We start from the raw sequence: 15,020 nt of genomic DNA on the forward strand, positions 1-15,020 counted from the left end.
TAAATTCCGGCCTTTAGTCTTTCCTTTCAGGTAGGTGATTCATGGGTTCATTTGTGTTCCAGCACATCAGCATGGACCTTGTTCTCTTGCATCTTTATCCACTTCGCAGCACTTTCTTCTGTCTTTTTTTATGTTTTTTGCACTAAATACAATGAAGCTGATGCAAGTTTCCATGACATTTATTCCACAGAACAACACATTTGAATCTCCAGTAAAACAGGCATCTGTGAAGCCCTCTCAGCCATTTTGTGTGCTGGCCTGAAACAAAGCGCGTGATTGGCCAACTGGCAGACAACTCAATGTCAAACGTGCATTGATTGGAATATTAAAATCTCGACATATTGTTCGTTCTTCTCTAATTTAATTAAGTTGTGCATGTGTTGTTCATATCGAGTTTCAGGGGTCTGAAACACGTTAATATTTTTACATAATATGTGAACATCTCATGTTGTTTTGAAAGCTCCTCGGCTCACAGGCTATTCTCTGTACGGTAACTATGGCAACGATGTCTTTGAGCATCGGGGCTTGTGTGGGTGATAAGCCAGTTTAGTTTTGAAGTATTGGGGGGGGGGGGGGGGGGGTGTATGTTATCCATTAAAAACGTGCGCTTAAACACGATGGAATGAAATGAGAAGCGCATACTTAGAAAGAAAAGCGAAATCTCTGACGAAGTGGAAAAGACGTGGGCGGTCCTGCGGCCCCCAATAGCCCCCAAAGGGGGGGGGGGGGGGGGGCCACACACACACAAACCCCCCCCACACACAGAGTTGGAAAAGTGCAAAAAGACCGTTCCCTACCGGTAGCCCCCAGGGGAGATTTGGTCGTCGACGTCGGGTCCCTGCCGTCTTAAAATATCGTATCTTGAAGTCGTCGAAGTCGGGTCCGTCTCGGCACCGCGTGGGGGTGGTGGTGGGGGGGTCAGCGGTGCGGCATCACACACACGAAGCTTCGACACACACAGAGCCTTAAAAGTGTAAATGCCCGACCTCTTTTCCGTTTTTCTCTAATTTAATTAAGATGTGCAGGTGGTGTTCTTATCGAGGTTCAGGGGTGAATGACGTAAATATTTTCACACAATATGGGAACATCTCATGTTGTCTTGAAGGCTCCTCGGCCCACATCTGACTCTCTGTACTGTCACTATGGCAACGATGTCTATGAGCACTGGGCATTGTGACATCACACGATGGAACGTTCACCATTGGCTGGGGCTCCTGCATAGGCATATGTAAATGAATCCATTCCGATTGGACATATGTGAAGATTGGGCATTGTGACATCACACGATGGAACGTTCAGCAGGGGCTGGTGCTGGTGAAGGTTCTGTGGGTGTGAAGCCAGTTTAGTTTTGAAATATTGGGGGGGGGGGGGGGGGGGGGGTTAGGATTTGATTAAAAACGTACACTTAAACACGTCGAAATGTAATGAGGAACGGATACTTAGAAAGAAAAGAGAAATCTCTACCAAAATGGAAAAGATGTCGGCGATTCAGCGTTCCCCCTTATCCTTAAACTTTGACCCCTTGTTCTGGTCTTCCCCAACATCCGGAACAATCTTCCTGCATCTAGCCTGTCCAACCCCTTAAGAATTTTAAACGTCTCTATAAGATACCCCCTCAATCTTCTAAAATCTAGCGATTACAAGGCGAGTCTATCCAGTCTTTCTTCATATGAAAGTTCTGACATAACAGGAATCAGCCTGGTGAACCTTCTCTGTACTCCCTCTCTATGGCAACGATGTCTTTGAGCATTGGGCATTGTGACATCACACGATGGAACGTTCACCATTGGCTGGGGCTCCTGCATAGGCATATGTAAATGGATCCATTCCGATTGGACATATGTGAAGATTGGGCATTGTGACATCACACGATGGAACGTTCAGCAGGGGCTGGGGCTGGAGAAGGTTCTGTGGGTGTGAAGCCAGTTCAGTTTTGAAATATTGGGGGGGGGGGGGGAAGGATTTGATTAAAAACGTGTACCTAAACACGACTGAATGTAATGAGGAGCGGATACGTAGAAAGAAAAGTGAAATCTCTACCGAAATGGAAAAGATGTCGGCGATTCTGCGTCCAGTTTCGGAGTTGCAGGGAATCAATGGAAGAAATGTGACAGCCGGACGGAGTTCCGTTTCGGAATCTTGGGCGAGAGTTTTATATATTATATGATATATATATATATATATATATATATATATATATATATATATACACACACACACACACATATATATATATATATATACACACACACACACACACACACACACACACACACACACACACACACACACACACACACACACACACATATATATATATATATATATATATATATATATATATATATATATACACACACACGGCTCTCATTCAATTCACATGCAGATAATGAAGAAAAATCAAGTTAATTTAACTCCTGGAACTTGTTGGAGGGAGTCCTGAATTTATTCAAAGATCTTTGCAGTTATAGATGTATTTACCTCTGTGACTTTAACATTTACTTTCACTTTCATTTCTGTTGGTCCAGGCCGTTTTAACGTTGAATAGACATGTTTACATTGGAAATCATTTATCTCCATCCTGACGACACAACTTACCTTGTTACAGTAAATCACAAGCACTGAGTCACAAGGATGTAATGTTGGGGCTTTATAAGGCCACATTTGGAATATTCTGAGCAGTTTGAGGCCCCATATGAAGTGGCGGCACTGCCTCAGCAGCTGAGGCTCGCCTGCAGTATGTCTGTTTTTTCTTTCTTTTTTGTTGTTTTCTTGTCCTGTTTTAGTTAGTTAATTTTAGTTATTAGGTTGTGTATGTGTGTGGGAGGGGGGTGGGAGAAACTTGTTTTGGTCTCTTCCTTCGGGGGAATGTGACCTTTCCTTGTCGTATCCCCCGTCTCCGTCTGTGCTGAGGCCTAATGGCGGAGCTGGCGGCCTCCAACTGGGACCGACCTCGAGGCTCCGGAGGCAGAGCCGGCCAGGACTTACCAGCGCGAGGCTGGCTGACTTCAGGGCTGTGGCGGCGTTCCTGCGGCGGCCCGACCTCGGGGCTGTGGCGGCGTTCCGGCAGCGGCGGCCCGACTTCAGGGCTGTGGCGGCGGAGGCCCGACTTCGGGGCTGTGGCACCGTTCTGGCAGTGGCGGCCACACTTTGGGGCTTGGGCGGCGTTCCGGCGGCGTCGGCCCGACTTCGGGTCTGGGGCGGCGTTCCGGCAGCGGCGGCCCGACTTCGGGGCTGGAGCGGCTTTCTGGCGGCGACCCGACTTCGGGGTTGTGGCTGCGTTCCACCGGTGGCGACCCGACTTCGGAGCCTCGGAGGCTCGGCCACGGGTCAGTGGACGACATCGTCGGGGGCTTGCAGGTCACAGGTTGGTGACCTGCTTTTCCGGAGCTCCCGCAACAACAGCTTTGTCAGCTGAACTGGATGGCGGCAGTTTCGGCGGCTTCGACCACCCCGGGCTGCAGAGTATGAACCGGCCCATTCACGGAGCTCGGATTCAGCCGCGGGACTGACTTACTTACCATCACCCGGCGGGGTCACAACATCGGAGGCCTGGATCGCCTCAGCACAGAGGGAGAACAAGGAGGGAAGAGACAAAGACTTTAAGACTTTTGCCTTCCATCACAGTGAGGAAGTGCCTGGTGAACTTACTGTAGTGAATGTTAAATTTGTGTTTATTGTGTGTTTTTGTTATTTTATTATATGTATGACTGCAAGGCATGAAAGGGCTTCAAAGGTTACAAGGGGAAGGCAAGAGAATGGGACTGTGAGGGAAAATTGATCAGCCATGATCAAATAGAGGAGCAGATTTGATGGGCAAAAATGGTCTAATTCTGCTCTTAAGTCTTATTGTGTTATAAGGAGATATTGGAGCAAAAAAAGACACAAGTGCTGGAGTAATTCAATGGGTCAGGGAGCATCTCTGGAGAACATGAATAGGTGATCTTTCTTAACCCTGATTGTAGTAGTAGGGAGAAAGCTGGAAGAGAGGTGGGGTGGGACAAAGCCTTTCAAGTGATAGGTGGATTCAGGTGAGGAGGGTTTGATTGTCAGATGGGTGGACAAAGGCCAGAGATGGAAAGAAGGCAATAGGTTGCGAGGGAAGGACAGAAGTGGTGTGAAGCATGAAGTCAGAGGAAGGAATGTGGGTGGAAGCTCAGATGTTGGTGAGGCTGCACTTAGAGTATTGTGTGCAGTTTTGGTCACACTGGTATAGGAAGGATGTCATTAAGCTGGAAAGGGTGCAGAGCAGATTTACAACAATGTTGCCAGGACTCGAGGGCTTACAGCACAGGAGACTGAGGGGTGATCTTACAGAGGTGTACAAAATCATGAGGAGAATAGGTAGGGTGAATGCAGTTTTTTCCCAGGGTAGAGAAATCAAGAATTTATGGGTGTAGGTTTAAGGTGAGAGGGGAAAGATTTAATAGGAACCTGAGGGGCTCTTTTTTACCACAGAGGGTGGTGGGTTTATGGAACGAGCTGCCAGATGAGGTAGTTGAGGCAAGTACTATAACAACATTTAAAAAACACTTGGACAGGCGTATCGTAAAGATTTAAAACCGAGATGAGAAAAACTTTTTTCACACAGAGAGTGGTGAAACTCTGGAACTCTCTGCCACAGAGGGTAGTTGAGGCCTGTTCATTGGCTATATTTAAGAGGGAGTTAGATGTGGCCCTTGTGGCTAAGGGGATCAGAGGGTATGGAGAGAAGGCAGGTACGGGATACTGAGTTGGATGATCAGCCATGATCATATTGAATGGCGGTGCAGGCTCGAATGGCCGAATGGCCTACTCCTGCACCTAATTTCTATGTTTCTATAATAGGGAAGGTTTAGAGGGATATAGGCAAAATACAGGCAAATACGACTTAAATGGGGTATTTAGGTCAGCATGCAAGAATTGGGCTGAAGGACCTGTTTATTAGTCATGACTTTATAAACTCCAAGTATGCTTTAAGGAGCATTTTACAGGAGCATGCTGGAGAAAGGTGGGATTAAGGAGAAGTGGGATTAAGGAAGAGAATTCCAGAGATTAGAAGCCAGTCAGCTGAATATACGGTTTGTAGTTCTCCTGGTTCTTAAAAGGTTGATCAATGTAGCCGATAGACCATAAGCGAGTCTGAAGAAGGCTCCCAACCCGAAATGTCACCCATCCTTTTTCTCCAAAGATGTTGCCTGACCCGTTGAGTTACTCCAGCACGTTGTATCTACAATTTTAGGTATAAACCAACAGCTGCATTTCCTTCCTACTTCAATTTAGCAAATGTGCTCTCCTGTGGAATCTGTTATAACGTGTTGGAATGTCTTTTGGTTCACTCTATGGTTTGGTCATTGGCTTCTCCTGAATTTTGTAATCTTCTTCTTATCGAGTCCACACACAGGATTAGAAGTTGTTCAGCCGGAGCTGAACACGCCTCTCGGCATCTGCATACAATGGTGTCTGTCTTGTCGCTTCTTGTACTTCTTGTGCGTGGTGGTGGAAAGATTGGTGGAAACAGGGCCGCGATGTGAACGCTCTTTCCTTGACCCCAATTTTGTAATGAACACAAGCTTTGTTTACTATTGTGCAAAGCTACAGGTCGATCATAACTGAAGTGAAGAGATTTAAAATTCTGATTCCTCCCTTGATAAACCTTCCTAATAAAACCAGTGTGTGTTAAATTCTACTTTCTGCAGTTGCAATATTTTTTGTTCCCTCTCCTGCACAGAGCTGATCACTGCGATACAGGACGAGAAGATTCATACAGCGGACATCGGTGGCTCCAACATCCTCTACGTGTCTGAAGCAGGAAATGTATACTTCAGTAAAGTCCCAAACCAAAAATGTGGAGTGGCAAATAAATCTTTCATCGTCACAAAACCAAAGTAAGAATTATCTTGATTATTAGATTGTGATTGTGCTTACAAATGGTATCTGCTATCTGTTAGTTGACATCTATGTGGAGAGGAATGGTTAATGTAGTGTAGTTTAAGTTTAGAGATACAGCATAGAAATAGGCCCTTTGGCCATTCAAGTCCATGCCAACCATTGATCACCCGTTCACACTAGTTCAATGTTACCCCACTTTCTCATCCACTCCCTCTACACGAGGGGCGATTTACAGAGGACAATTAACCTACAAACCCACACATGTTTAGGATGTGGGAGGAAACTGAAGCACTAGGAGAAAACCCACGCGGTCACAGGGAGAATGTACAAACACCACACAGACAGCACCCAAGGTCAGGATCAAACCTCTCTGGCACAGTGAGGCAGAAGCTCTACCAGATGCGCTACTGTGCCACCACAAAAATGTTTCAACTTTTAGCAGCGCTGGTTATTGGCCTAAAATATTAACCTTGTTTCACCCACCACTGAAGCTGCCTGATCAGCTGAGTATTGTCAACATTTCATGCTGTTGATTTTTGAACTTCACCAACCATAACATTTAGAAGCGTGAAAGCATCTAGCACTGAGTCAGGAACAACTTGTTGCCCGCTGTTATCAGACTACTCAGCGATGCTCTCATAGGTAATGTAGTCCTCAACTTAAGGGCCTGTCCCACCAGCATGCGATTGCATGCGTCTAGCGTAACCAAACGGAAGTGGAGTTTGCCTTTAGTTTGCGCTAAATTTGCGGTAAGTACGCGCAAGATTCGCGCGTGACGTAATTTACGACATACTCACCAAACAGCTGGGCAGGAGGCGGGCCGACTGAATTTGGACGTCGCACGACGTCGGGCGGTGACGTCATCGCGCAACGCCACGCGCTAGGCGTACACTGTCAAGACGCTGCGTACGACGTCAAGATGCTGCGTAGAGCATCAAGATGCTGCGTATGCCTATCGAGGCGCTGCATACGGCCGTCGAGGCGTTGCGTACGGCCTCAATGCGGCTGCGGGCCTACAGGCCGTTGTCGCGCGGGAATTTTCGGAAAGTGCAAGATTTTTGGAGCCCCGCGCGATGTTGGGACCAGCCCCGCACAACTCCATTCGCCTCCGCCGATCGAAGTGGGACTGGCCCCGCCAGTCTGTACGCCCCAAGCGACCATGTTTGGTCGCGCTAGACGCATGCTATCGGATGCTGGTGGGACAGGCTCTTTACACCCTTGCCTCAGGGGGGCATCATTCAGATAGCCGTGTGGAAGAAGTTGTTCCTGAGTCTGGTGTTATGTGCTTTCAAGCTTTTGTATCTTCTGCCGTGTGGGAGAGGAGAGAAGAGGAAATGACCGTGGGCGAGAGCAGTACTGAGGGAGCGCTGCACTGTTTCTTTTTACCAAAAATAAATGTCATCAATTATTACAAGAATAATAGGCACAATACAAAACAATACCAACAAATCCACCACCTTAGTTCAAAGTAAAACAAATAATCCTAAATATCAAATATACGGAGTATTATACAACTATGTTACAATCCTTGTCAAGGATATATTCCAACCCCCCGCGGTGCCCAGCGGTCCTGTATACCCCCCAGGGTGCCCGTGGACAGCGCCTATTACATCTCTTGTACCAAACAGATGCGGACGTAACCCCGGAAAAGGGGCAGGCAGCCGGTTTGGGCCGAACCCTCTCCACCCTGGCAGAGGGGGCCCCCGGTCGACAGCAACCAAGTTCCAGACCCTCAGCAGTTCCCAGTAGAAGCTGCCACTGCATTGTCCTTCCACTGACTGGTTAGCATGCAACAAAAGCTTTCACTGTACCTCGGAACACATGACAATAAACTAAACTGAACTGAGCACTTTGTGTCTCTACGGTATATTCTAGCATCTGCAGTTCCTTTCTACATATCCAATTAAAGCTCTGTATTGTGGTTGATGGGTGACCAGGACCACATGGGGACGGTTCAGTTGCCTGATAACAGTCGGGAAGAATGGGTAATGAGTAACACGGAGAGTTTCTGGGCTGAAATGAAGTTCTTGCCTGAGTGACTGACTCGTGGTTTATCTGTTTCCACAGGTTACTCAGCAGCTTTGCAGGGAGGTGTGTCGTTCAAGTTGCCTGTGGAAGCAATCACTCTCTGGCTCTCTGCAAAGGTAGGAGTATCACACGGCAGCGATGGGCCAGCTGATCACATTGGTCAATAGAACGCATCGGTCTGGGAAACGTGGACCAGGCAGATTGCCTCGCTGTGGGTGGGGCAGTACGGAGCCACTCTCGGCGTAGAACGATACCCTTGATCAGTAACGTTGTCAGAGATTATGGGGAGAAGGCAGCATAATGCGGTTGAGTGGGAAACATAGATCAGCCATGATTGAATGGCGGTGTAGACTTTATGGGCCAAATGGCCTAATTCTGCTGCTAGAACTAATAAAATGAGTACAGCACAGGAACAGGTCCTTTGGCCCACAATGACTATGCCAAACATGATGGTAAGTTAAATTAATCTCCTGTGTTTGCACGTGATCCTTATTCCTCCATTCTCTGTCCATGTAAGGTCTTTTAAATACCACTATTGTATCTGGCTCCACACCATCCCTGGCAAAGAGTTGCAGCTCGATTATAATCATGTATTGTCTCTCCGCTGACTGGATAGCACGCAACGAAAGCTTGTAACTGCACCTCAGTGCACGTGACAATAAACTAAACTAAACTAAACTACACTAACCGGTCCTGCACCCTCTCCAAAGCCTCCATATATGAAGTATCCAATGAGAATTAACGAGCTTAATCGAATTATACATGAGCAGATGTGACATAAACTTTCTGACGTGTAATTTTTGACAAGGTTTTCATTTTTATCTCTCCTCCGAGATGGTCAAGTCTTTGCGTGGGGCAAGAACACAAATGGTCAACTGGGAGTGGGCGAGGCCGTTGGTACCACGCACAGTCCGCAGCACGTGACAGCGCTGGCTGGGATTCCCTTGGCTCAGATCGCAGCGGGAGGATCCCACACCATTGCAGTGTCTCTGTCAGGGACAGTGTTCGCTTGGGGAGCAAATCACCGTGGACAGCTGGGTCTAAACGATGTGAAGGGTAAGAAAAACGAGGACGGGGATCTTCCCAATTGTACTCATGCCCATCTCTGGGGTCCACGCCTGGCCGTGGGGAATTTTAGTTTAGTTTAGTGTAGAAATATACCGTGAAAACAGGCCTTTCGGCCCACCAAGTTCACACTGACACTTGTTCTATCCAACACACAAAGGTTGATTTACAGAAGCCAATTAACCTATACCTGTCAGGGGGGAGTTTCCCCCGCCACGGGTACCATGTAATCCCGTGCTACCTGCTCCATGGTCGGATAGTCGGCGACTAAACCGTCTCCCCCACCTTGTTTGCCAGGTGAGGAGGGGGTTGTGGACCTCAAGCAGGAGCAAAAACAAGACCTGTCAAAGGGCAGATGAGCTTCTAGTGAGCCAACGTCCATCCACACTTCAGTAGAAGTTGCGATCACTGTCGTACATAGCATTGTAAGGCAGCGTGCCCCTTGATGTTTTCAACGATGATGATGATGATGAATTAACCTCCAAACCTGTACATCTTTGGAATGTGGGTGGAAATCCGGAGAAAACCCACGCGGTCACGAGGAGAATTGATTACTTAAGGATTACTTGATTAGTAAGGATGTCAAAGGTTATGGGGAGCAGGCAGGAAACCCATGCGGTCACAGGAAGAACGTACAAACTCCACACAGACAGCACTCGAGGCCAGGATCAAACCTGGGCCTCTGGGCTGCTAAGAGGCAGCAGCTCTACTCGCTGTTGCTGTGCTGCACTGTTCCACAGTCTATGCCCCTTCAGATGTCTGCCGGCCTTTTCTGCCCTTTGGATTTCCTCTCCTCAATCTCTTCACCTCTCGCCCCCTATAGGCTGTGGGCCGAGCATCAAAAATGTGTCTAGAAATAGGATTTCGTGACCCAAGTCACCAAACTACATGAAATTTTCACATATTGTGTAAAGAAATGTATATAAATCACCCCTGAAACTCGATATGAAGAAGACTTGCACATTTTTATTAAATTAAAGAAAAACCGGAAAAATGTCGGGAATTTTTTAGGCCAATCAAAGCACAAAAGTGCTCCGACCACGGGGCCTAGGTACTCGCGGTAAAGTGAAGCCGCGGTCTCAATTAATAAGCGGCCGATTCGCGATCGCGGAATCGCGGATCATCTCCGCGGGCGGGCAGAGAGGGGGGGGGGAGGCTGTACATAGTGCCGTCTGTGGCGGTCGTTTTCAGACCCCGATAACGGGAGAAAAACGGAGGGATATCGATCGCTATTTACCGCGAGTACCTAGGTCCCGCGGTCGGAGCACTTTTTCCCGGTAAGTTTTCGCAGGCAGCTACGAGATTATTTGTTAAAGACTTATTACTCTACAACAAGCTGGCATTAGTGACAATGTTTAATTGACTGTGTTATAGTTTAGACCCTCAATTTCATGAATGAATGAATGAGTAAGTGAGTGAGTGAATGAATGAATAAGGAATGAATGAATGAATGAATGAATTTATTCACATTATAAAAGGTTGCAATTACATTAATTAAAGTCCATACAGATAGATTTTCATAAATTCAGACTTTAGTCTTACCTTTCAGTTAGAGTTGATTCATGGGGGCCTTCTTTGTGTTCCAGCACATCAGCAGGGACTTTGAAGGCTTTCTTGCACTTTAATCCACTTCGCAGCACTTTCTTCAGCCTTTTTAATGCTTTTCCCACTAAATACAATTAACCTGCTGCAAGTTTCCACGACATTTATTCCACAGAACAACACATCGGAATCTCCAGTAAAACAGGCATCTGTGAAGCCCCCTCAGCCATTTTGTGTGCTAGCCTGAAACAAAGCGCGTGATTGGCCAACTGGCAGACAACTCAATGTTAAATGTGCTTTGATTGGACTAAAAAATTCCCGACATTTTTCCGGTTTTTCTCTAATTTAATAAAAATGTGCAAGTCTTCTTCATATCGAGTTTCAGGGGTGATTTATATACATTTCTTTACACAATATGTGAAAATTTCATGTAGTTTGGTGACTTAGCTCACGAAACTGCAGAATAAAGCTCCTCGGCCCACAGCCTACTACTTACAACCTTTGAAAAGTCAAAATGACACAGACGATGGAAATCCAAAATAAAAGTAGGAAGTACTGGAAACACTCAGCAGGTCAGGCAGAACTTGTGGAGAGAGGAACAATATCAACATCTCAGGTCAATAGATGAACAAAACATGTCTAAAAGTATTTAGTCTGCACCGTATTACAACTTTGCCCCTGTTCCCACCACCCTTCCCTATCTCTGACATTGAAGACAGGCTTGTTTTCTCCCTTTCCCAGTGCCGATTAACTTGAAACATTAACTCATTTCATTCTCCACAGATGCTGCTTGGTGTGCTGAGTATTTCTAGCATTTGCTATTTTTAAGACCATAAGACATAGGAGCAGAATTAGACCATTTGGCCCCTTGTGTCTACACCGCCATTCAAATATGGCTGATCTATTTTCCCCATCCAACCCCATTCTCTTGCCTTCTCCCAATAACCTTTGACACCCTTACTAATGAAGAACATATCAATTTCCACTTTAAAAATACCCAATGACTTAGGCTCCACACCGTCTGTGCCAATGAGTTGCACAGATTCACCACCCCCGAGCTAAAGAAATTCCTCCTCATCTCCATTCTAACGCAACATCCTTTTATTCTGAGGCTGTGCCCTCTATCCTAGACACTTCCACTACTGGAAACATCCTCTCCAAGTCCACTCTATCCAGACCTTTCATTATTTGGTGTAATCCCCCCCTCATCTTTCTAAACTCCAGTGAGTACAGGCCCAGTGCCGTCAAACGCTCATCATACGTAACCCAGTCACCCCTGGGATCATTCTCTTTAACCTCCTCTGCATCCTCTCCAACGCTTGCAGATCCTCCCTCATGTATGGAGCTTAAAACGGCTCACAATATTCCAAATGTGGCCTCGCCAGTGCCTTATAAAGCCTCAGCATTATATCCTTGCTTTTATATTCTAGTCCCCACAAAATGAATGCTAACGTTGCATTTGCCTTCCTAACGTCCAAATTGATCTTTTCAGAATCCTGCCGGTTCATTCTTTAAATCCCACTTGATTGATCAAGCCTTCAATGTCACCTGAAAGCTGTTTATTTGACTTGTTGTCAAAGTTTGTCCGGCAGTTCCCCTCTGGGGTATTTTGATTAAAAGCACCAGAGAAATCAGGGTTGTTGTTGTTGTTGCTTGAGACCAGCAACTGTGGTAACCACTCTCCCTCTGGTGGTACACTGCAGAACTGCAGTTGGAGCGATGAAAGTTATTATGATTCTACACAGAATACAGCGTTTAAAACAAATCAAATAATGAATATAGAATTATGCATTTGAGATCATTATGGTTGCTTATTATTCGCATAATATATTGATTTATCGGTATTTATTTGTGTGTTTTGTGCATTCTGTATGGTCGGCAGTGATACAGCTTCCCCCTCCAATAACGAGCCTTCTCCCATCTCCCACCTTCCCCCTCCTCTTGGACCCCCCATACTGGCCTCCCTCCCTCTCTGGATGTATGAAGAAGCGTCTCCACCCAAAACGTCACCTATCCATGGTTTTCAGGAATGCTGCCCGACCTGCTGAGTTACTCCAGCATTGTGTGCCCTATAATGCACACAGCAAAATGCTCCTTCTCCTCAGTGAAATATAAAGATGATATATTCTTGAAGTTTGGTTTAGTTTGGAGATACGGCATCCATGCCGACCATTAGTTCACACTAGTTCTATGTTACCCCACTTCCTCATACGCTCCCTACACACTAGCGGGAATTTACAGAGGGCCAATTAACCTGCAAACCCACACGTCTTTGGGATGTGGGAGGAAATCGGAGTCACATGGAAAACATGCAAACAGGGAAGGAGCTGGGTGATAGGAGATGGGAGGTCATGGGATGAATCTCCTTGACCCCAACCCCCCCCCCCGCGTGTAATCAGTCCTGTATGAGGCAATGTCCAAGTTGCTGATCATCATCAAAGACCCACACCATCCTGGTCACGCTCTCAATTCATTCCTACCATTGGGAAGGAGAGGGTGGATGTGGAGAGGATGTTTCGACCAATGGGAGAGCCTTAGGCCAGAGAGCACGGCCTCAGAATATGAGATTAAGAGGAATTTCTTTAGTCAGAGGTTGGTGAATCTGTGGAATTCATTGCCAAGGATGACCGTGGAGTCCAAGTCAGGGCAGCACAGCAGCGCAGTGTTAGAGCTGCTGCCTTACAGCGCCATAGACCCGGGTTCGATAGTGACTATGGGTGCTGTCTGTAATAAGTTTGTATGTTCTCCCAGTGACTGCGTGGGTTTTCTCCGGGTGCTCCGGTTTCCTCCCACACTCCAAAGACATGCAGGTTTGTAGGTTAATTGGCTTTGGTAACATTGTAAATTGCCCCTAGTATGTAGGATAGTGCTAGTGTATGTGGTGATCGCTGGTCGGCGCGTATTCGATGGGCCGAAGTGTCTGTTTCCGTGCTGTATCTCCAAAATCTAAAGTAAAGTCTAAAGTCGTTGGGTATTTTTAAAGCGGAGATTGACAGGCATTTGATTAGTAAGGGTGTCAAACGTTATAGGGAGAAGGCAGGAGAATGGGGTTGAGAGAGTAGGATAGATTAACCTTGATTAAATGGCGGAGTAGACTCGATGGGCCGAATGGCCTAATTTTGTTCCTATGACTTATGAACTTATGAGAGGGAGGCTGAATAACTTACCCTGTTCTCATCACAGCTCGATACCATCCCACTTGTGTGAAGCTTCTGGAGTGTAAGAAAGTCGTGCAGGTGTCCTGTGGGGCCCACCACACTGCTGTGCTGAACAAGGTTTGTCCCCGTCACTTCAGACGTAATCATTGTTGTAACCTGTCACACGGACCCGAATCACTGCACGTATCCCGTAACAACCAGGACATTGGTAACACCTCAATGGCAAAAGGAGTTTTTATTTAAAACTTTAGAGTTACAGCGTGGAAACAGGCCCTTCGGCCCACCGAGTCCGCGCCGACCAGCGAAAACCACGTTATATTACATTAACACTTTCCTACACACACGGAACAATTTACAGAAGCCAATTAACCTACAAATCTGCACGACTTCAGAGTGTGGGAGGAAACTGGAGCACCCGGATAAAACACTCGTGGTCACAGGGAGAACGTACAAACTCCGTACAGCATTTTTCCTTAACAAGGAACTTTTATTCCATAGTCACAACTAACATAGTATTAAACAAAACTCGTCTTGAGCAGAGATCAAAATCCACTCTTTGGACGTGGTTTATTGGTTAATTGGCCTCGGGAAATTGTCCCTCGTGTGTAGGCTAGAACTAGTGTACAGAATGGACTGGCGATGTTTCGGGTGAGGACCCTTCTTCAGACTGCTCAAGATTTCTGCATCAGCATCTCTCGGGTTTAGAAGGATATGGGCCAAACTTCACTCATCTGTAGCCACCTCTCATTTGCCAGGTTTGTCTCAACCCCACCTCTCTTTGCCGACGTTTTCTCCCCATCCATCAGGCCAAAGAAGAGTCCCAACCTAAAATGTCACTTGTCCATTCCCTGACCTGCTGAGGTCCTCCAGCACATTCAACTTCCTCAAGATTCCAGCACCTGCACAACCTTGTGTCTCTGTGTCAGTATTTGTGTGGTTGATGTGCCTATAAGACCACAAAACCATAAGACCAGGGTGGAATTAGACCATTCATCCCAGCGAATCCACTCTGCCATTTGATCATGGCTGATCTGTAGTTCCCTTTCAAATGCGTTCACCTGCCTTCCCCCTGTAACCTTTGACACACTCACTAATCAAGAATCTATCAATCTCAGCTTAGAAAATATCCATTAACTTGCCCTTCACAGCCGCCTGTGGCTGTGAATTCCACCGAATTTACGCTCTGGCTAAAGAAACTCTTCATCTCCATTCTAAAGGTATGTCCTATTATTCTGAGGCTGTGCCCTCTGGTCCTAGATTCTCCCATTAGCAGAGACATCCTCTCCACATCCACTTTAAAAAATATATAAATACTGGTTCTGTTTTGTTCTGTTGTTCTTGCACAATCCCGCTGCA

General features: G+C 46.5%; 1 protein-coding gene across 1 annotated transcript in view; it reads left to right on the forward strand.

Moving 5' to 3' along the window:
- Positions 1-15,020, forward strand: part of LOC116979108 (probable E3 ubiquitin-protein ligase HERC3) — a 91,704-nt gene that overhangs the window by 11,001 nt on the left and 65,683 nt on the right. Inside the window, exons 2-5 of the mRNA XM_033030622.1 lie at positions 5,711-5,867; positions 7,939-8,015; positions 8,734-8,955; positions 13,690-13,781. Coding sequence (XP_032886513.1) covers positions 5,711-5,867; positions 7,939-8,015; positions 8,734-8,955; positions 13,690-13,781 — 548 coding nt within the window. The remainder of the gene's footprint in view (positions 1-5,710; positions 5,868-7,938; positions 8,016-8,733; positions 8,956-13,689; positions 13,782-15,020) is intronic.

The sequence above is a fragment of the Amblyraja radiata genome, chromosome 1 (genome assembly GCF_010909765.2).
Source record: "Amblyraja radiata isolate CabotCenter1 chromosome 1, sAmbRad1.1.pri, whole genome shotgun sequence".
In the NCBI taxonomy this organism is placed as follows: domain Eukaryota; kingdom Metazoa; phylum Chordata; class Chondrichthyes; order Rajiformes; family Rajidae; genus Amblyraja; species Amblyraja radiata.